Here is a 22,473-nt window from a genome sequence, read left to right on the forward strand (position 1 = left end):
ATCAGACAATGAAACAGTATTGTCCATGCTATGCATTTCTGGAGAGGGTAAAATTCACTAGACAATGAAACAGTGTTGTCCATGCTATGCATTCCTGTAGAGGGTAAAATTCACTAGACACTAAATCCGTATTGTCCATGCTATGCATTCCTGGAGAGGGTAAAATTCACTAGACACTGAAACAGTATTGTCCATGCTTTGCATTCCTGTAGAGGGTAATTGATTTCCTGCAAAGTGGGGGAGATGAATAGGTGTGAGGACAGAGTTGACCATTACCTCAGCGTTCCCATGCAGGAAAAGACAGATGTTTAATCAATCCTCTCATTCAGAAGGCCCATTAGAAATCATTTGGTCAAACCAAGCAATCTATCCTCCTGTTTGTCACACAGAGCTAAATTGTATTCTCTGCTAGATGATGTGGATGGACCTAGAGCTTGTATGATGATGTGTTTATTATGCATTGTGTATCGGCCTATACATATATGGAGGGGATATGCTCACAGGCCACCCCCAGGTGGTGACGGTAGGAAACAACACCTCCACTTCGCTGATCCTCAACACTGGGGCCCCACAAGGGTGTGTGCTCAGCCCCCTCCTGTACTCCCTGTTCACCCATGGCTGCGTGGCCAATCACGCCTCCAACTCAATCAAGTTTGCAGATGACACAACAGTAGTAGGCTTGATTACCAACAATAACGAGAGCCTACAGGGAGGAGGTGGGGGCTCTGGGAGTGTGGTGCCAGGAAAATAACCTTTCACTCAACATCAACAAAACAAAGGAGATGATTGTGGACTTCAGGAAACAGCAGAGGGAGCACCCCCCTATCCACATCGACGAGACCGCAGTGGAGAAGGTTGAAACCTTCCAAGTTCCTCGCGTACACATCACTGACAAACTGAAATGGTCCACCCACACAGACAGTGTGGTGAAGAAGGTGCCACAGGAGGCACCTAAAACCCTCACAAACTTTTACAGATGCACAATTGAGAGCATCCTGTCGGGTTGTATCACCGCCTGGTATTGCAACTGCACCGCCCGCAACCGCAGGGCTCTCCAGAGGGTGGGAAGCATCACCGGGGGCAAACTACCTGCCCTCCAGGACACCTACAGCACCTGATGTCACGGGAAGGCCAAAATGATCATCAAGGACAACAACCACCCGAGCCACTGCCTGTTCACCCCGCTATCATCCAGAAGGCGAGGTCAGTACAGGTGCATCAAAGCTGGGACCGAGTGACTGAAAAACAGCTTCTATCTCTAGGCCATCAGACTGTTAAATAGCCATCATTAACACAGAGGCTGCTGCCCATATACATAGACTTGAAATCACTGGCCACTTTAACAACCTGACACTTGTCACTTTAATAATTTTGACATATTTTGCATTACTCATCTCATATGTATATACTATATTCTATTCTACTGTATCTTAGTCTATGCCGCCCTGACATTGCTCATCCATATATTTATATATTCTTAATTCCATTCCTTTACTTAGATTTGTGTGTTTTGGGTATGTTGTGAAATTGTTAGATATTACTGTGCTGTCGGAGCTAGAAACACAAGCTTTTCGCTAAACACGTGTATGTGACCATTCAAATTTGATTTCATTTTGAGCTCCAGGTTCGTCCCCCATGATGTCATCATTATAGCCAACAAACTCCTACAATGTGATTTAGAGGCGAAGCTAGAGGTGAAAAAAACTCACTAGATAACCTTTACTCCACACACAGAGACGCATACAAAGCTCGCCCTCCATTTGGCAAATCTGACCATAACTCTTATTCTTCTGATTCCTGCTTAGAAGCAAAAACTCAAAGAGGAAGTACCAATGACGCTCTCTATATGGAAGTGGTCAGATGAAGCGGATGCTAAGCTAAAGGACTGTTAATCCGGCCACTTATAAGAAATACTGCTATGCCCTCCGATGAACCATCAACCGGGCAGAGCACCAATACAGGACCAAGATCGAATCCTACTATACCGGCTCCGACGCTTGTCGGATGTGGCAGGGCTTGCACACTATCATGTGGTCCCGTGTGGCTCAGTTGGTAGAGCATGGCGCTTGCAACGCCAGGGTTGTGGGTTCATTCCCCACGGGGGGACCAGGATGAATATGTATGAACTTTCCAATTTGTAAGTCGCTCTGGATAAGAGCGTCTGCTAAATGACTTAAATGTAAATGTAATGGAATACAAAAGGAAACCCAACCGCGAGCTGTCCAGTGACGCAAGCCAACCTTTTAAATACTATCTATGCTCTCTTTGAGGCTAGCAACACTAAACCATGCATGAGAGCACCAGCTGTTCCGGACGACTGCGTGATCATGCTCTCCATGGCAAATGTGAGTAAGACCTTTAAACAGGTTAACATTCACAAGGCCGCAGAGCCAGATGGATTACCAGGACGCATACTCAGAGCATGCACTGACCAGCTGGCATGTCTTCACTGACATTTTCAACAAGGTCAGGTAGAGGTTGAAAGGATGAGGATGAATATGTATGAACTTTCCAATTTGTAAGTCGCTCTGGATAAGAGCGTCTGCTAAAAATGACTTAAATGTAATAGCTACATGGTTTCAAGCAGACCACCGCAGTCCCTGTGCCCAAGAACGACAAGGTAACCTGTCTAAATCGCACTGTAGCACTCACATGAAATGCTATGAAAGGCTGGTCATGGCTCACATCAACACCATCATCCCAGACAACCTGGACCCACTCCAATTCGCATTCCGCCCCAACAGATCCACAGCTGACGCAATCTCTAATGCACTCCACACTGCCCGTTCCCACCAGGAAATAGGAACACCTACGTTAGAATGCTGTTTATTGACTACAGCTCAGCATACAACACCATAGTGCCCTCAAAGCTCATCAATAAGCTATGGACCCTGGGATTAAATACCTCCCTCTGCAACTGGATCCTAGGCTTCCGGAGGAGCTGCCCCAAGGTGGTGAGGGTAGGCAACAACACATCCGCCACGCTGACCCTCAACACGGGGTCCCCCAGGGGTGCGTGCTTATCCCCTCCTGTACTCCCTGTTCACCCCACGACTGTGTGGCCGTGCACGACTCCAACATCATCATTACGTTTGCAGATGACACGGTGGTAGGCTTGATCACTGACAACGATGAGATGGCCTACAGGGAGGAGGTCAGAGACCTGGCAGTGTGGTGCAAAGACAACAACCTCTCCCTCAACATCAGCAAGACAAAGGAGCTGATTGTGGACTACAGGAAACGGAGGGCCGAGCACGCCCCCATTCACATCAACAGGGCTGTAGTGAAGCAGGTCGAGACCTTCAAGTTCCTTGCAGTCCACATCACTGAGGAATTATCATGGTCCACACACACCAACACATTTGTGAAGAGGGCATGACAACGGCTCTTCCCCCTCAGGAGGCAGAAAAGATTTGGCATGGGCCCTCAGATCCTCAAAAAGTTATACAGCTGCACCATTGAGAGCATCTTGACTGGCTGCATCCCAGCTTGGTATGGCAACTACTTGGAATCCGACCGCAAGGTGCTACAGAGGGTAGTGCGTACGGCACAGTACTATACCAGGCGGTGTCAGAATTGTCAGATACTTGCCACCCAAGTCATACTGTTCTCTTTGCTACCACACAGCAAATGGTACCAATGCACCAAGTCCGGAAGCAAGAGGACCCTGAACAGCTTCTACCCCCAAGCCATAAGACTGCTAAATAGTTAGTTTAAATATACTGAACAAAAATGTAAACGCAACCATTTCAAAGATCTCACTGAGTTACAGTTTATGTAAAGAAATCAGTCAATTGAAATAGATCAAATAAGCCCTAACCTATGGAATTCAGCTAATTGGGCAGAGGTGGTGGGGATGTTCTACTAAGCTAACATCTGAAATTGTTTTAAGATGGTCATACCATGGATCATGTAGCTATTTGATTTGGAATTTTAAGACCCCTTTAGGTATGAAAAAAATATTGAATTTGGCCTACTACTATAGCCCATAGAAACGCATTGAATAACACATTCATAAATGGCAAAGATGACAGTCAAAAAATAAATGAGGAATAAGGTTTTAAAGTGTCTGTCCTCTATCTAGGAGATATAAGAATGCTCAGGAAATGTATACAGTATATACATCTCCCGAGTGGCGCAGCGGTCTAAGGCACTACATCTCAGTGCTAGAGGCGTCACTAAAGACCCTAGTTCGATTCCAGGCTGTATCACAACCGGCCGTGATTGGGAGTCCCATAAGACGGCACACAATTGGCCCAGCGTCATCCGGGTTAGGGTTTGGCCAGGGTAGGCCGTCAATGTAAATAAGAATTATTAACTGACTTGTCTAGTTAAATAGAAATTGATAAATATATTTTTTTTAGACATTTTTTGTTGGCACAAAACTCCATAATTCCAATCATTTGAATGGGTTACCTTCGGACGAGTCCCGTGACACTTGTGGGGGTCGTAGAGCAAAAAGTGGGGTCATATTAGTTTGTAGCTCAAACGGTTTGGAAACTACAGACAGAAGTTAGCACATCAGTGTTACTGACGTGGGGGTTGTAGAGCAAAACAGAGAACACCTTATTCTTGAGAGACTTATCATTCATAGAGTGTAGGCCAAACCGTTCATATGCTACAGACATTTTTATGAGAAGACTGATTTTTGGGAAGTCTCATGGTCTGACAAACACTGCTGTAGCTATGCCACCTTCCACCACAGATGCTGAAGGCCGACATAAGCGGATGCAGTTGATTGACACACAGGCCATGTAAAAATAAAAAATAAACACATCTCTAGCTTAAACAGACCGATGTTGATGGGGATTTTTTTTTATTATGCTACTTAGATTGACGCACTGGTAAATCTAAGGATTTTATCCAATAAATTGCCTGGACTATCTGCATTGACCCTTTTTGCGTTGACTCTTCAAAGACTCCAAGTCATAGACTTCTCTCTGCTACTGCATGGCAATCGGTACCGATCAGTGCGTGGGTAAAATCACTGGGGAAGCCAGAAGAAAAGCCATTTTACAACCTATGTGATGTGAAAATTGCGTTGTTTGCTCTATAACCTGTTAATTCATATGCCATGTGACTGTGATATATAGGCCTAAAGGTTGATACAGTAAGAAGACACAGTGGCAGAATAAATTCAACCACACCTTTATTTCATCACAAAACCTCAGTCTGGTGAAGTACACAAAGCATACTGCATGTAACAAACAGTTACAGTGCATTTGGAAATTATTCAGACCCCTTCCCCTTTTCCAAATGTTACAATACAGCCTTATTCTAATTATTATTATTTATTTTTTAAATGTCCTCATCAATCTACACACAATACCCCATAATAACAAAGCAAAAACAGGTTTTTAGAAATGTTTGCAAATGTATTAAAAATAAAAAACAGATACCTTATTTACATAATTATTCAGACCCTTTGCTATGAGACTCGAAATTGAGCTCAGGTGCCTCCTGTTTCCATTGATCATGCTTGACATGTTTCTACAACTTGATTGGTGTCTACCTGTGTAAAATTCAATTGATTGGACAAGGTTTTGGAAAGGCACACACCTGTCTATATAAGGTCCCACAGTTGACAGTGCATGTCAGAGCAAAAACCAAGCCATGAGGTCGAAGGAATTGTCCGTAGAGCTCTGAGACAGGATTGTGTCAAGGCACAAATCTGGGTAAGGTTACCAAAACATTTCTGCAGCATCGAAGGTGCCCAAGAACACAGTGTCCTCCATTTTTAAATGGAAGTAGTTTGGAACCATCAAGACTCTTCACAGAGCTGGTTGCCAAACTGAGCAATCGGAGAAAAAGTGCCTTGGTCAGGGAGGTGACCAAGAACCCGATGGTCACTCTGACAGAGCTCCAGAGTTCCTCTGTTGAGATGGGAGAATCTTCCAGAAGGACAACCATCTCTGCAGAACTCCACCAATCAGGCATTTATGGTAGAGTGGCCAGACGGAAGCCACTCCTCAGTAAAAGGCACATGACAGCCCTCTTGGAATTAAGGACTCTCAGACCTAATGGACTCTCAGACCATGAGAAACAAGATTCTCTGTTCTGATGAAACCAAGATTGAACTGTGGAAGTTCCTCGTGTACACATCACGGACAAACTGAATTGGTCCACCCACACAGACAGTGTGGTGAAGAAGGCGCAGCAGGAGGCATCTAAAACCCTCACAAACCTTTACAGATGTACAATTGAGGTCCTCCTGTCAGGTTGTATCACCGCCTGGTATAGCAACTACACCACCTGCAACCGCAGGGCTCTCCAGAGGGTGGTGCGGTCTGCCCAACGCATCACCGGGGGCAAACTACCTCCCCTCCAGGACACCTACAGCACCCGATTTGATTACATAATGATAATATTTTTCTAAAGTTTGTGTACTTGGTTACTATGGTTATAAATAGTGACCGTGGAGCACATGGATGTCTTGGAGGGAGATTCAAATGTTGATGCCGGGAAGGATAGAAAAAGAAAGGTAAATATGACTTGTGAAGATAATATTGTACGTCATTACCAAATAGGCTCTAATTTCATGAAATGATGTTAGATTTTTGAAATGATGTTTTATTTATGTGCATTTAGGATGCATTGTATGCTAGCTGTTCAACTGGAGTTAGCATGCTAGAATCCCTGCTATTTACAAACCAAATATTGTAAAAATGCAAAGCTGTCATCGAGTCAAAGGGTGACTACTTTGAAGAATCTAAAATATAAAATATGTTTTGATTTGTTTAACACTTTTTTGGTTACGACATGATTCCATATGTGTTATTTCATCGTTTTGATGTCTTCACTACAATGTAGAAAATAGTCAAAATAAAGATAAACCCTTGAATGAGTAGGTGTGTCCAAACCTTTGACTGGTACTGTATATGATCATGGTTAAGTTGAAATTGAACACTTATTTTCTAAATAAGACCATTACGTTTTGTATTACGTTAGGATAATTGAGGGATTTTGATGTCTATTTAATGTGACTTACTATGGTTATTACTGACATGAATTATTGATTTATTTTTTCTATAAGATGCCCCCTAAATCAACCAAGGAAAGGACAAGGACATACTATATATAAACAAAATCAAACATGCTCCTATAAGATACCAGGAGTATCTTAAGAAACAAGAAAGAAAGACACCTCAAGAGAAAATAAAACAGTGAACCGAAATCCATCTCACAATTCTCCCAGTGAGAAAAAAGCAAAAAAAGGAGGCAATGGAAAATTAACCAAAGAAACAGAAGATCAACTATCCAGAAAATAGTGGTTATGGAGTCATACCTGGCAAGGAACACACCACCACACTCACCAGAAGTCTTACAGCTACCGAATGATGACCTACCTGTCCCTCAAATGACTCCACATCTATGTGATTGTTTTGGTGGACAGACCGTGATAATTCAACAAACAGAAGCAGACAAAGCACAACCTTCCACTTCACCTGCACAGTATCACAGCCACCTTCTAGCGCAACACAGCCATCTTCTAGCACAACACAGCCATCTTCTAGCACAACACAGCCACCTTCTAGCGCAACACAGCCATCTTCTAGCACAACACACCACTCGAGCGTCAAACACAGCCATCTTCTAGCACAACACAGCCATCTTCTAGCACAACACAGCCACCTTCTAGCGCAACACAGCCATCTTCTAGCACAACACAGCCATCTTCTTGCGCAACACAGCCATCTTCTAGCGCAACACAGCCCATTGCAGACATACAAGAGAGACTGATTGGAAAGTGGTGTGTTGTGAAATATGATGAAGACCTTTACGCTGGTATTATACAAGATGTTGATGCAGAGAGCGGCGCTCTAGTCAAGACCATGAGTCGTGTGGGAGCCAACTGATTATTTTGACCAATGAGGGAGGACATTGTATGGTACCAACCAGAGAATGTGCTTGGGCTTGTCCCTCAGCCTCATCCAGTGACAAAATGACATATGATGCTTGATGGCGCAGTCTGGGAGAAAAATTGCTCTCTCGTTAAACAATAGAGAGCATTAAGGGCAAAACCTAATCTTGAGTGAGCTCACACCTGTCTCACGGGTCTGAATTAATAGACTGCAGCCAGTGAACAATCATTTGTTCAATGTCAACCAGTGTTTCCAACCTTATACATGTATTTCTGCCTAATGCATTGAATCCCACAATTGTTCTAAAATATGCTTTAAGTTCACGAGGCATGTAACCTTTGTTTTTTGAGGTTTTGAATGTTCTATGTCTTCAATCAAGTTTGAACATGTACAACTGTGACATTAAACTGTTTAATGGTATTTTTCATCAGTTTCATATGAAATATCCTTTCCCCCACACTCTGTCATTACCACGAACCCTAGGTCATTACCATCACGTTACATCTTTTTGAGGAAAAGGTGTATTAAATTACAATTGATATTGATGATTTTCCCCATATGTGAACCTTATATGCTTGTTCTTAAGATAATTCCTAACATAATGTAAAATAGTAAGATATTGATATGGTAAACATGTTTCTGAGTATCACCAAGGCATATATGGGCATTTAAACATGACAACGAGGAATACATATAATTAAGAAAACTTTCAAATAGTAAAAAAAAAAAAAACTTTCTGTAATTTATTTTTCAACTAAAATATCCCATTTTATGACTTGGTGGTAATGACATTTCCCCTCAGCTATTTGGGGAAACTGATCAAAATCTTTATATTGTTAAATAGTATGGTCTCTGAGCACTATTAGATCTTGTTTCCAGACAGAGTGAAGATATTCTGATAGATAAAAAGCCGTTTCAAGAGGTTTTCTTTTCAAAAACATTTAACATGCTCTTATTTGCAAAATCAACCATGTGCATAATCTACCTCAAATACGGTGTACCCCTGCACATCGACTCAGTACTAGTACCCGTGTATATAGCCAAGTTATCGCTACTCATTGTGTATTTATTCCTCGCGTCATTATTTTTTCTCTCTCTCTGCAAGTAAGCATTTCGCTGTTTACACCTGTTGTTTACGAAGCATGTGACAAATAAAATGTCATTTGATTTCTATGGAGAGTTTTAAAGAGGATGCGAAGTATTAAGATCACCCACTAGGGGGTGGTATAACCCTACATTAATGTTGGGAAACGCAACACAGCTCCTCGAACCCTATTCTGGTCATTGCACTGAAGTTTGTGCAGATCTTTAGACAGGACCAACACCGGTTATGAACAGACCATCACAATCCATCAAGTTTTGCGGCAAAAATGACTGCATAGTCTAAGGCTGGCTACATCTAAACACCAGCCTTTTCCTTGTGAGTTGATTTAGATGGTAAGTAGGCCTTTGATTATTTTGATACATTACCTGTGCTTGCAATTATGATCTGGTGATTAGAACTACCAAAATGTTTAAATTCAAGGTTTTATTTGAATATGAGTCATCTGCCTGTTTATGACCAAGGTGTTTGTGTAATAAAATGTTCATGAATATAGAACTACCACCACTATGTAGCCCTCCCAGATACCATGTGTGATGTTTCATGCAAATAAGACAGAGATTCTTTTTTTTTTAAGAACAATGTTGTATTTAACAATGGAATTTTAGAAATAAATAAAGCATTTACAATTGAACCCAAAAAGTTTTTTAAAATGTTAAATTGATGAATGATACTGCCATAAGGAGACAACAGCATTTCACTTGACACAGGTAAAAAGTATTGCATTATTCAATGATTGTGGACCAGAGAACGCCTCTCATCTTCATATCATTTACATACCCTTGCTCAAGAAGAAAACAACATAATGAGTGTATGAAAAGTAATCAGTTACCACCTGGTATAACAATAATGTGCAAACCAATTAAATAATACAGTATTGCATCACTTAAAAGTGCTCTATAAAAGGTGCCAACATTCTTCAAAAAAGAGGGGAAATAAATCCTGTTTCCCCAGAAGCCTTTGCTCCTGGCTCTGATCGTCACCTAGGCCAATGCTTCCAGGCAATATTTAGTCTCAAACGCTCAGAGAACTGTCTGTTTAACATGAAAAGGAAAACAATGAAACATTTCTCAAGAGTCAGTCCAGTGGCAGCACACACAAGCAGTTTTCTACCTTATCTTTTCCCAGTGATGTCTGATATCCCAGTGTCTGTTTCTTAGGGGTGTTTGTGCGTAGCTGGGAAATCATCCCAATTAGAAAGTAGACTGGATCTACTAGACATTGGTGGAGTAACAGTGACAAGACAAAAAAACTAGTCAGCTTCAGGTTCATAGGTCAGTTCGCAATTAAGTCTCCGTCTTTCAACAAGCATTAGACCAATCAACATCTATTGTCTGGACAGAAATAGTACCTATGTAACAGACAATAACATGCCCCCATACAAGGATGAAAAACAACACATTCTTATCTTGAGAATTCGAAAAAATAATTATTGGTAAGGCAAAAAAAACACCCGGTCTGTATCGATGAGTGAATACACATATGAAGCTAAAAAACATGATCACAACACAATGTAGTGCTTTGGTGGCAACTGGGAAGAGAGAGAAACGGAGTATTGCTCTACTTGGGGGAGAGGAACGGATGGGATTACATTGTCTGTATTGCAGTGTTGACGTGAAACGTTGTTGTTTAGAGATTTCCCAGTTCATCTGCCTCAGTCTGTTTGGAAAGGAAAGGCGCTGGGGCACTTGAGCACATCCAAAAGCGCCGGAAAAAACATCCTATACCTTTTCTGAACAAGGCACTGACCAACAAACAGAAAAAATGAACTTTCTCCTCAAAAGCCTATCTGTCCATCCGACCGAGCCTATTACATGGAAGACCAGGGGTTGCCCGGGCTATGTAGCAGGGGCTCAGACGTTCATTTGGCACCGTCTCAGAAAGCTCGTCTCTTTATCTCAACGGCCTCTCCACCTCCGCATGGGGGACGCTTTTATTCTCTCATTCATCAGCAGTCCTGCTTCAGGAGAGGAGGGGGCGCATGGGAGATGGGATGGGGATGTCAAGGACAGGAAGCCGGACAGGACGCTAGTAGAGCACCTGTCACAACTGAAGAGCCTCCTGCTCTCCATCAGGAAGCGACTAAATGACTGAGCGCTCTTTCTCTCTCTCTTTCTCCCCCTCCCCTCTTTGCTCTTTCCTTTTCTCTGCATCTCTGCTCATGGCCATTCACCCCTCTCAGCAGGACTGGAGAGGCTTTGGAAAACTCCACAGGAAATGAAAGAGATGGACTGCAACTTAGAAGTCTGCCGCCCCGTCCTTCGCACTAAACCACAGGAACTGCGTATCTCCTTGAGCTTGTTTTCAGAAAAGCTTATTTAATGTTCACCAAATAGTGATGAATGAGTGTGTGTGTGTGTGTGTCATATTCTATACAGTTTTTTGAGTCAGGCAGCAGCATAGGCACCCTCAGTTTTTCATTGTCAATTGACCTTTCAGCTTCTACCAGTTAGGAGAAGAGAAACTCTCTCTCTCTCTGCCCTGGATAGTGAGAGAAATGGGGCTGACAGGAGCCCCCTGGGTCAGTTCAGTGTCGATGTCTGTCTGTGGGGGCAGGGCATCAGCAGCTGGGCGAGGTTGTGATTGGACTGTGCAGGTAGGCCAGGCTGCTGGGCTGGCCATGTGCTACCACGGAGACGGGGAAGCTGAATATGAAGGGTGAGGTGGGGGTGGAGGAAGACTTGGGGCCCAGGCTGGCTGCCGAGGGGCTGGCGGCCTCCACCGCACATGACGTGGCCAGCACCTGGGACTCGAACTGCAGCAGCTGACCCATGAAGCTGAAATTAGGGGAGATGATACTGCGGCGCTGCTTGACGAACTCAAAGGCTTCGTCCAGGCGAACACGCTTCTTCTTCATCAGGTATGCCAGGCAGATGGTGGCAGAGCGAGAGATGCCCGCCTGGCAGTGCACCAGCACACGCCCGTTAGAGTCTTTCACCGAGTCTGAAGAGAGACAAAGAGATAGGGGGTTCAGAACTGACTCCAGGATATTGATATGTAAAGGATAGGTAATACATAGTGCTCAGGATGATCTGTTGTCATGGTCCATAAGCTTTGATGATAGACACCCCCCCACAAAAGCCTCTTACACCTCAGTGTCTTATAAGCAATATATTACTCTGTAGCCCTATAAAACACAAACAGCAACACTATGCACCCAAGAGAAAAGACATGCAAATGGACAGGTAACTGTCAAAATAAAGGAATATACAAAGTATATTGAAAGCAGGTGCTTCCAAACAGGTGTGGTTCCTGAGTTAATTAAGCAATTAAAACATCCCATCATGCTTAGGGTCAGGTATAAATATTCCCAATTGCCCATTATTTTGGCTACCATGGCTAGAAGAACAGATATCGGTGACTTTGAAAGAGGGGTCTCAAAGGAAAAAGGCTATTTTAGGCTTAGGGGTTAGGTTTACAATTAGGGTTAGGGGTTTAGGGTGTGCACGCTTGCATGTGCGTGTGTGCGTGTCAGTCTCCAGATCTCAACCCAAGTGAACACTTATGGGAGATTCTGGAGTGGCGCCTGATACAGCGTTTTCCATCGCCATCAAAAAAACACAAAATTATGGAATTTCTTGTGGAAGAATGGTGTCGCATCCTCCAATAGAGTTCCAGACACTTGTAGAATCTATGCCAAGGTCCATTGAAGCTGTTCTGGTGGCTCGTGGTGGCCCAACGCCCTATTAAGACACTATGTTAGTGTTTCCTTTATTTTATATACAGTTTCCAGTATATCCTGCATCCAGACACCTACTGCAGCCCTTTCCATAAATAAACATTTCTCACCATGACAAATAGCAAAAACAGGGGATATGCCCTCATCACAGGGAGGCCATTTTGAGTAGTAATACACACATATTTCCACATAGATAGAATTTCATAAATAATCAATTAAAACATAGAAATGTGGTATCCACCTCTATACAAGTGCAGTCGTGATCTCTCGCGCACACACACACACACACACACACACACACACACACACACACACACACAACACACACACCACACACACACACACACACATGTAACTCCAACTAACGAGGCGGCGCCCAAGAACAGTGGATGAGTCAGACTCCCTAAGCAGCTAGCTCTGACGCATTCAAGTCCGTACACGCTTATATACACACACACACCTCCAAGCCTACTGGGGTCTCCACAGAACAGTGCAGAGGCTTTCATGTGTGTGTATTCTACCAAGATGGAACCTCTCGGAGCTACGCCCTCCTGTCCTCCCCATGGTAATCCCTAACCATTGGAGTACCGCAATAACTATAGCTCAGCACTCCTCTCCCTCGTCGTCCATATCAACAAAGCATTTTGAGCATGGGCAACACACACACTGAGATTCTGCACGAGCACATGATTTACTCTCTATTTATTGCCAATTATTTATTCTAAAATGCTCTCCCGTCAGATAGGCTATTACCTAACATGAAATTAAAATGTTCTGTCAAATGCATTACGCCACCCAGGGTTGAAAGATACTGCGACCATTACTCATACACTAGCATTAATTACCAAAGGAGCCATCTGTACAAATGTTCCTGAAGAGCCATCAATTAAAGTAACAATCTCGTCCCTGCAAGAAGAACAACCTTCAATCACATGACCTAATTAACATTCTACTGGGCTATGCGGCAGCTGGGTCCTACGGGGAGACCATCATGGACCATGTAATTCTCCTTCTGCTCATGATGATGATGATTAAGTTGCATTAGCCTGTGTCCCAAATGGCACCTTATTCCCTTTTTAGTGCACTACTTTGACTCGGGTCAGAAGAAGTGCACTATAGGGAACAGGGTGTCATTCGGGCAGGTCCCATGTATCTTCTAAGAAATTGAAACTTAACCGATAAACTCAATGGCTTCTATGAACCAGGAGCTGATGTCCTCTTTGTGGTTGTCCTCCACAGGAATGCACTTGTACTGGTAGACCCCCTCGAAGTGGTTGGGACAGTTAGAGGACACGTTGAGRAAGGCTGAGATGCCCATGCCGTCCAGCATGTCCTTTTTGGAGGCGTGGAAGGCACTGCCAAGGTACAGGAAGGGAAGAATCTCCACTGGACCAGCCTGGAACATATAGAAGACAAAGTGGGCATTAATACAGAGCCAAGAGAGAATAGAGGCAATTTTACAGTCAGAATGTCTCTTTCAAACATCACAAATTAACACAATTAATAGGACTGGAGAAAGGGCCTATTAACCATTTGCAATCATCAATAAATTAAAAGGCTTTGATAAATACAATTTACAGTGTGCACTCTTTATGTGAATGATTTTAATAGAAAGGTAGCAGCAATAGGGTCTGACATGTGGTCATATAAATCTCGGCCAATCACCAATGGCAATGATTGAACTCCAGCAGGTTATTTATCTCCGGGCAGCTTATTGATTTGGGCCCTGTTATGTCATTGCTGATATGGGCCCGCTTCAAACGGCAGAAATTATCGATAAGGGCTATGTAAAACAGATGTGCATAGGGAAGGTAGGCCGGGGCAATGTTCGTCACACAGGCCTACCACCCCTTCCAGCAGGGAGAGAAAAAACGGAAGCACAACTGGTGCTCTTATCGAGCCCGGAAACCAGTGGATGGAAACCAGTGGATGGCCAAAATGTACGAGTCCCCTAGTATTTCACTCAATGCCACATATTCAGTCAAACTCGGTCACCGAGATAAACAGGCACCCTTCTTTACCTGGTCATGGTGCAACGTCTGTGGAGTTCCACAGGAAGAACAGGAGTCCAAACTGGACTGGGTAGAGAACGAAGATAACGTTTTGGTCTTCAAACAAAACTCGGGATACTCCGTGAAAAATGTATCATAGCCCCCTGTGAAAAGAGATTAACGTTAGACATCAGGATATTCCAATCACAGGCCACACTCAACATAAAATAATAGCGCACCCTGTGCGTTAAAAAACGACTGTATAATTTACAAATTAGGCCTACCTAGCTTAATAGGCCTACAGATCATACATTTTTTTCAATAACAACCAAATAAAATATTTCTGAATAATTACATAAAAATTTTTGGAACACAATCATAATTAGAATTTCAATTTCTTATAATGTCATTTATAATTTGGGTAGGCCTATGCCTAACGGTTAAGGCCTTAATTACATTTGAAAACCTATTAAATACTCGAATAGATTACATGTTTTTGCATTTCCCCATTAACTTCCAATAATTTATTGAGAAATACTCTCGTGTGATTTTGTGCCAACACTTCACGCTTCAATGCGTGTGCGTCATTTAAATCTCTTTTGGATAATGACATTGCGATAATGAGCAATTTACAATAATAACTATTATCAAATAAAAATGTTATGTGAAATCTTGATGATGAACCAATTGTTGAGGATCACAAGATACTCACTGCGGCACATCCTCGTGCACCCAGATGTGGCTCTCTACGCATTACATCATTGTTAGAGCCTAATGCCCATTGTGGGTTGAATTGTGCAGCAATACAAAACGGCACTACATGTACCCTACCATTTTAAACTGATTGAGAAAGTATTACATGGTAATAACACACTTGTCAGATATAATGAGACAGATGTGATATTTAATTGTTGTTATTTATATTTGTAAACAAAGTCAGCATTGGGCATGTTTTAAATTCTGTTAACCTTAAGTGCATTGTGATCATCTTACCTTTTAGTAGAAATATTTCAGTTCCAAACGTGTCTCTGTATAATGCATTGAGCACCAGAGTGATTGTGCTATCGTCTTTAACCGTGTCTATGTCGGGCGTCCTCTCGTCGTAGAGGATCACAGCGGAGTACATTCCTGATTTCAGCCGAGCTTTGACCTCTTCATCACCGGATAGAATCTGGTCTAAACTCACGGAGCCCTTTGCTCGCCTTCTCACGATTGTATTACAGCGGATATTCACTGCACTCCGAATGTGTCCAGCGCTAAACGCCAGGAATGATCTGCAGTCCAGCACCAGACATTTCGCACTGTCGTCCTTCAACAACCTTTTCAAAACGTTGCAATCCATTTCGCAAAGTTCATCCATGATAACCATATTCTCCCCCATAATGAAGAAAAATGTGTTTTTCGTGTTGAAGAACACGAAGAGAGTGCTGGATGTGCGTTAATCCTGAGCAGCTCCTGCGCAATGTTGTGCTGTTATTCTTCTGAGAGCATTACTATCACGAGCAGTCACCTCTTTCCGTTTTATGAATGGATGGTGGCGTCACGCTGGAGGTGACGTCACCCGCTAGCACCATTCATTACCCATTCTCTCCTTTCTCTTCATTCATGAAAAGTCAACAATCAAAGCCGACAGAAGATGAAATTACCGCTGCCAAACCTCGAAAATTATGTTGACTCTCTTCTGAATGAATGCAAAATGGAGTAGTCTACTTCTTTTCCCACGATAGTCAAAATCTTCTGTAATTAAATGTAGGCTACCATGCCTAGGCTATTTAATCAGTTACTATTTTATATTACTTCATAGGAAGATCAATTGGTCAAATGTTATGAATGCGTTATATGCCTTTGCCATTCTTGATTTAGATTCTAAGTAATATACCTTTGTGAATAGGGTACCAACCAGTGGAGGCTGGTGGGAGGAGCTATAAGAGGATGTGCTCATTGTAATGGCTGGAATGAAATCATGTTTGATACCATTCCATTGATTCCATTCCAGCCATTACAATGAGCCTGTCCTCCTATATCTCCTCTCACCAGCCTCCTCTGGTACAGATGATGCTTTCCCTCCCCCAATCCCTTTCTCTCAACTGGGTGCCAGAGGGCCAGGATACCTCTCTTGTTTGCTCACACAGCCGTTACAGGATCCTGCAGGATATGACCAATGATACTTGCCCAAACTTGTTTTTAGCAACAGGATCAGAGTGTTGAAAGCAGGGTATGCAGATTTTCTCAGTTTCACGCAATCAGTAGTTTCACTGTTCTGTTCCATGGCAGCTGTCTTCTAGAACATTCACACCTCATCAGTAGGCTATCCCTCACTTCCACTGTGAAGGGGGTGGGGGGCTCTACAGACGGTTATATCAGTGGCTAATACAGGACTAGTAAAGGCCCAGTGCACTACTTTAGTGAACAAAAAATGTATAATTGTCATTGTATTTTTTGCTTTTTGGTTTTAATTTAAGGTTAGTGTTAGGCATAGCGTTAGCAGTGTGGTTAAGGTTAGGGTTAGGTTTAAAATCAACATTTAAGAAGATACATTTAGTAAATAGTCAGGGATTATGACTTTGTGGCTGTGGTAACTAGTGATGACGAGGCTAGACCAGGTAACTTGTGATAAGACATTTTTTGTTAACCAAATTCAACATTCTCTCATTGACCGCTATACAAAACTCCTCACTTGGTGAGCGAAGAAAAACGCTCCCTGCTGGAAAAGACAGATTTTGGGCCCAGTTATCGCTCTCGCTTCGCCTCTTCCTGGCTGATGAGCCTCAGTAATGGAGTGTTGTGCCAGAAACTCTATTGAGTGTTTCAAATTGTTTTTGTTTTCTTCTCCTATAATTGCAGCATGGTTGCTCTCCCTATCAGGAGAAATCCCATTATAATCAGCCCTGAATTCTTTTTTCACTGACATCATTATTAATGAACTGTTTCAATTTATTGTCATGCGGGAAAATCACTCTCTTTTCTTTCTTCTCTCACTCTCTATGTTCTATTTCTGTCAGATATCTACTGGAGATCTCTCCTCCATGTCCACTCTACTTTGTCTCTCTCTGAGTGGTTTTGATCAAGCATTAGCAACCAAGACATTCACGGAGGAAGTCACGGCTTTAAAAGAAGGAAGCATAATTGATTTCCTCAGACAGATCTGAAGGAATAGATGGCACCACATTGAGTGTCCACAAAGTGATTTCCTGAATCTTTGTTCTGGTGTCATTGTCACTACAGTCTGATTAAGGTGCAATGTCTCTGGAGAGTTTCAGTTCCTAATGCCCCATTCTCACTCAAGTGTCATCATTAATTCGTCTTCAAATCTGTCAAAGGCCACAATAACACTTTCAATTCAGAGAACATGTCATGTCATCTTACAGAGGTTAGTGGTTCCCTACATACATGTAACTTACAAAATAAAGGAAACACCAACCTAAATTGTTTTAATAGGGCGTTGGGCCACCATGAGCCAGAACAGCTTCAATGGACCTTGGCATAGATTCTACAAGTGCCTGGAACTCTATTGGAGGGATGCGACACCATTCTTCCACGAGAAATTCCATAATTTGGTGTTTCATTGATGGTGGTGAAAAACGCTGTCTCAGGTGCCGCTCCAGAATCAATTGGGTCTTTATACATGACCCTAAGCATGATAGCATGTTAATTAACTCAGGAGCCACATCTGTGTGGAAGCACCTGCTTTCAATATACTTTGCATCCCTCATTTATTCAATTGTTTCCATTATTTTGGCAGTTACCTGTATATAGTGTCATAGCCTACTGTAGAGTCTTTGTTCTCTCTCTCTCTCTCTCTCTCTAAGGTAAAAGTGTATCATTTGCATAGTTTAACACAAAACCTTTCAGAGCGCTCAGGTATTTGCATGTTGATTTCATCTCAATGGCTTCGGTAAGGTAGGGTGGAGATGAGGTGACACAGGGCGGATATGTTAATGTAAAAATTAACACAACGTCCTGGGCTGCAGGGCACATAGGAGATGGACAGACCGACTGCACTCTGCTACTATACAAAAAGGCTAGATAGGTACAGTATCGTAAATAGTGTCCAGGTTACAATAAGACAGCATAACAGGACAAATAGTAAATAAGAATATCATGTGAGTATCCTGAGGTGTCAGGCGTACTGGCAGTGTTGCATTGCGGTACCAGCTGAATAATGAATGGAAGGCCTTGAATGTTTCAGAGCAGAGAGGACGAGAGAAATAGGTGGCATAGATGTGTGTGTGTGTGTGTGTGTGTGTGTGTGTGTGTGTTGTGTGTGTGTGTGTGTGTGTGTGTGTGTGTGTGTGTGTGTGTGTGTGTGTGTGTGTGTGTGTGTGTGTGTGTGTGTGTGTGTGTGTGTGTGTGTGTGTGTGTGTGTGTGTGGGTGCAGCAGGAGGATATTCACTAACATAACACCCAGGCCAGTGTGACAACATGTGGTCAGTGGTCAGCAGTGTCAGAATGGAATTTGTCCTGCTATCGCCATGGCTCCCAGCGCCATGTATGCATGCAACGAGGGAGCTGCAATGAATCTCAGCCGTCATGGCAATAAGGGAAAGGTATATTAAGTGGGTGCAGAGAGCGCTGGATGTGGCTGTCATTGGATGTGGTGTGTTAGTGTGTGTGTGGTGTGTGTGTGTGTGGCCCTCCTCTGTTCTGTTTGACGTCATTATACTCCACCACCCTCCATCCGCCGGTCCCCATCACATCACACCCCAGGAGAGGACGCCCAGGCAGGCACACAACACAGGCTGGGTTCCCTCCCTCCACATCCTCCCAAACACAGACTACTCCCAAGTGAAGCTTAATTTTCCTCCTCTCTCACACACTCCTTGCCCCCTCCCCTCCCTCATTGGAATGATAAACATCCATCACTTTGCATGCTGTGTAGGGTATGAGTCACCCGTTGAAGCCATGGGAATTACATCCCACTCCCTCGCTCTCCTCTCTCTGCTTTCTGCTCTCTGCTCTCAGGGCAGCTGTGTGTCCCTCCCTGACTACACCAGTATGTTCGTCTGCCTCAGTTCATCCACTCTCTCTCCTTCTCTACCTCTCTCTTTCTCCCACCCCCCTTTCTCAGGTTCATGGAAACCACTCACAAATCTCTCTGCACCCTGCACTCTAAACCTTTTCTCCATAAACCATTTTAATCCAGTATTTAAGCATCAACTGAGAGTGGTGTGTTTTTATGAATGTGTATGTGGTGTTTTGGTATAAGTGTGTGTTTCTATATGTTTATATGGGGCAGACATAGAGATGGGTGGGCAGGTTGCATGTGTGTTATGTATGTTTTTATCACCCAGTGTGTCATTTGTCCCAGGCTTTTAGATTAGATTGTAACTCCAGACAGCTTGATTTCTCCTGGGATTACTGGACTGGGCTGAGGGAGCAGGGAGGTGGGGGTAGACCAAGAACCATTTAAAAAAGGCCAGAAGATCCATTCAACTAAATTTGCTCCTGTGGAAATCCCTCAGAGTTTTGTTTGGATCATAGACGGGTTGCCCCTCTCATCATGGCAAAACATGTAGCAGGGCTTTGGATAAAAATCATTCACGACATCAGGCTACGAGATACATGAGGAAATAGATTTGAAAGATACCCAACCACGTGAATGTAATGTAGACGGCTACAGTGTACGTGCCAGCTGCTTTTCCCATTTCTAAGTGAAGAAAAAGTTCATATGACACGTGTAGCGTATGACGTTAAACGACAGTGGTGTTTTTGGAAAGTCTGTGAGTTAATCAATGACCTAGTTACTGTGTCAATAACCTCAACCCGTCTGTGGACTTCTCACCTGTTTTCTGGTGCTGGATATGTAAAATAGTATATTGGTTGGGCAGCAGACTTCAGTCCAGGCATGGAAGGTTCACCCTAACCTCAGTGCTTGTTAGGTTATTGAGGTTGGGACTTTGGAATCTACAGCTCCAACTCTATTGTGGATGTTATGTGACTTGACAATTTCCTTCTCTTTATGTACCGTGCAGTCATACAGGCTTTGAGTTGTTGAGGTATGTGCAATGCACAATAACGAGCGGAAATGGAATCCGCAACTCGCTGGTTTAAAAAGGACATCTTTTATGCGGCTGGGACCATGAGATTAGTGTAAGAACAGGATAGGAAGGCAAACATTGTGCTTCTACACCCTGTAAAGGCAAGCCAGAGACCTTTCACTCTGGATGGAACCAGCTCACACTCAGAGCAGGGTCCATTTCATTCGGTGTACAAAGGTGGATCGAATCGGAACATTTGAAGAGGTCATGAGTTCACTACTCTGCTCAATACAGAATAAATGAAGAGTTTCATTCCAAAATGCTATATATTCATTTTTAGAAATGTGGGTAAATTACCTTCAATTGTAGAAAGAACTTATCAAAGAGATTGGTGTGTTTTTTCATCACCTTACACGGAACCCAAAGCGGCTGCGCACGTGCGCCATCGTGCGCTATCGTGCATACATTTATTTTGTCCCCCTACACCAAACGCGATCACGACACGCAGGTTAAAATATCAAAACAAACTCTAAACCAATTACATTAATTTGGGGACAGGTCGAAAAGTATGCATGACAATTTAGCTAGTTAGCTTGCACTTGCTAGCTAATTTGTCCTATTTAGCTAGCTTGCTGTTGCTAGCTAATTTGTCCTGGGATATAAACATTGAGTTGTTATTTTACCTGAAATGCACAAGGTCTTCTACTCCGACATTTAATCCACACATAAAACGGCCAACCCAATCGTTTCTAGTCATCTCTCCTCCTTCCAGGCTTTTTCATCTTTGAACTTATATGGTGATTGGCATCTACACTTTTACCACGACAAGGCAAAACATTTAGTCTTTCAATCACCCACGTGAGTATAACCAATGAGGAGATGGCACGTGGGTACCTGCTTCTATAAACCAATGAGGAGATGGCACGTGGGTACCTGCTTCTATAAACCAATGAGGAGATGGGAGAGGCAGGACTTGCAGCGCGATCTGCGTCAGAAATAGAAAGGTGTTCTATTTTAGCCCTTGGCAACGCAGACGCTCGTTGGCGCACGCGAGCAGTGTGGGTGCAAACATGGATTTGTACATTTATTTTGCGACGCTCGCGCACGCGACGTGTCTGGTCTGGTCAGCATGTTATCTTGGCATGGGGTTGATCATTGACAGACAAATAATAATATTTTAGCAAATAGCTATGTATCCGCCTCACTCTGAGAAATAAGTAGTACTACTAGGTTTTACGCAGTCAAATGTGACGAATAACTACATTTTAAAAAGTTATCAATATAGTAATATGAGATCTGTATGTAAAATATTTAGCCATTTAGCAGATGCTCTTATCCAGAGCGACTTACAGTTAGTAAATACATTCATCCTTAGATCGCTAGGTGAGACAACCACATATCACAGTCAAATATACAGGACATTAACTTTCCATTCCAGCTAAACAATGGATATATAGCYTTTTGCAACAAAACCCATTTTAATACATATCTAAAATCTATGAATGAAAAATCTGAGAGCAGTAACACACACACATGAAGGTACCCATAAGCAATCATTTCTGATGGAAAAAATACAAATGTGAAAAATTGGTGGACATAGTGTTTTGTAACTAAACTCTTCGAATAATGAGTTATTTTGTCTAGGGACTATAGTCTTGTATAGCTTTTCCCCTATAGCCATATTGCTCAGCCTGAGACATGCCAGTTGGGTTCTGCCCACAGATGCCAGGCAGTGCAGACAGAATAAGAAAACCGCAGGCTCAGTTGGGCTGAGTAATCTTTTCCTAATTAGTCAGTTAGTCCTGAGGAACAGTCTCTCTTGTTCCCTTCTATCCTATCCAGTTATACCCAATGGCCTGCA

The 22,473-nt window shown here is 42.9% G+C and overlaps 1 protein-coding gene across 1 annotated transcript; it reads right to left on the reverse strand.

Annotated features, from left to right (window-relative positions):
* Positions 1–9,536: 9,536 nt before the first annotated feature.
* Positions 9,537–16,402, reverse strand: LOC111961388 (dual specificity protein phosphatase 4). The gene is made up of 4 exons (XM_023983611.2): positions 15,628–16,402; positions 14,665–14,798; positions 13,820–14,039; positions 9,537–11,907 (listed from the first exon to the last, which is right to left on the reverse strand). Exons 1-4 carry the CDS (start codon positions 16,013–16,015, stop codon positions 11,525–11,527), a joined length of 1,125 nt encoding a protein of 374 aa, XP_023839379.1. The 5' UTR covers positions 16,016–16,402; the 3' UTR covers positions 9,537–11,524.
* Positions 16,403–22,473: the final 6,071 nt, after the last annotated feature.

The sequence above is a fragment of the Salvelinus sp. IW2-2015 genome, linkage group LG4q.1:29 (assembly GCF_002910315.2).
Source record: "Salvelinus sp. IW2-2015 linkage group LG4q.1:29, ASM291031v2, whole genome shotgun sequence".
Taxonomy (NCBI): Eukaryota; Metazoa; Chordata; class Actinopteri; order Salmoniformes; family Salmonidae; genus Salvelinus; species Salvelinus sp. IW2-2015.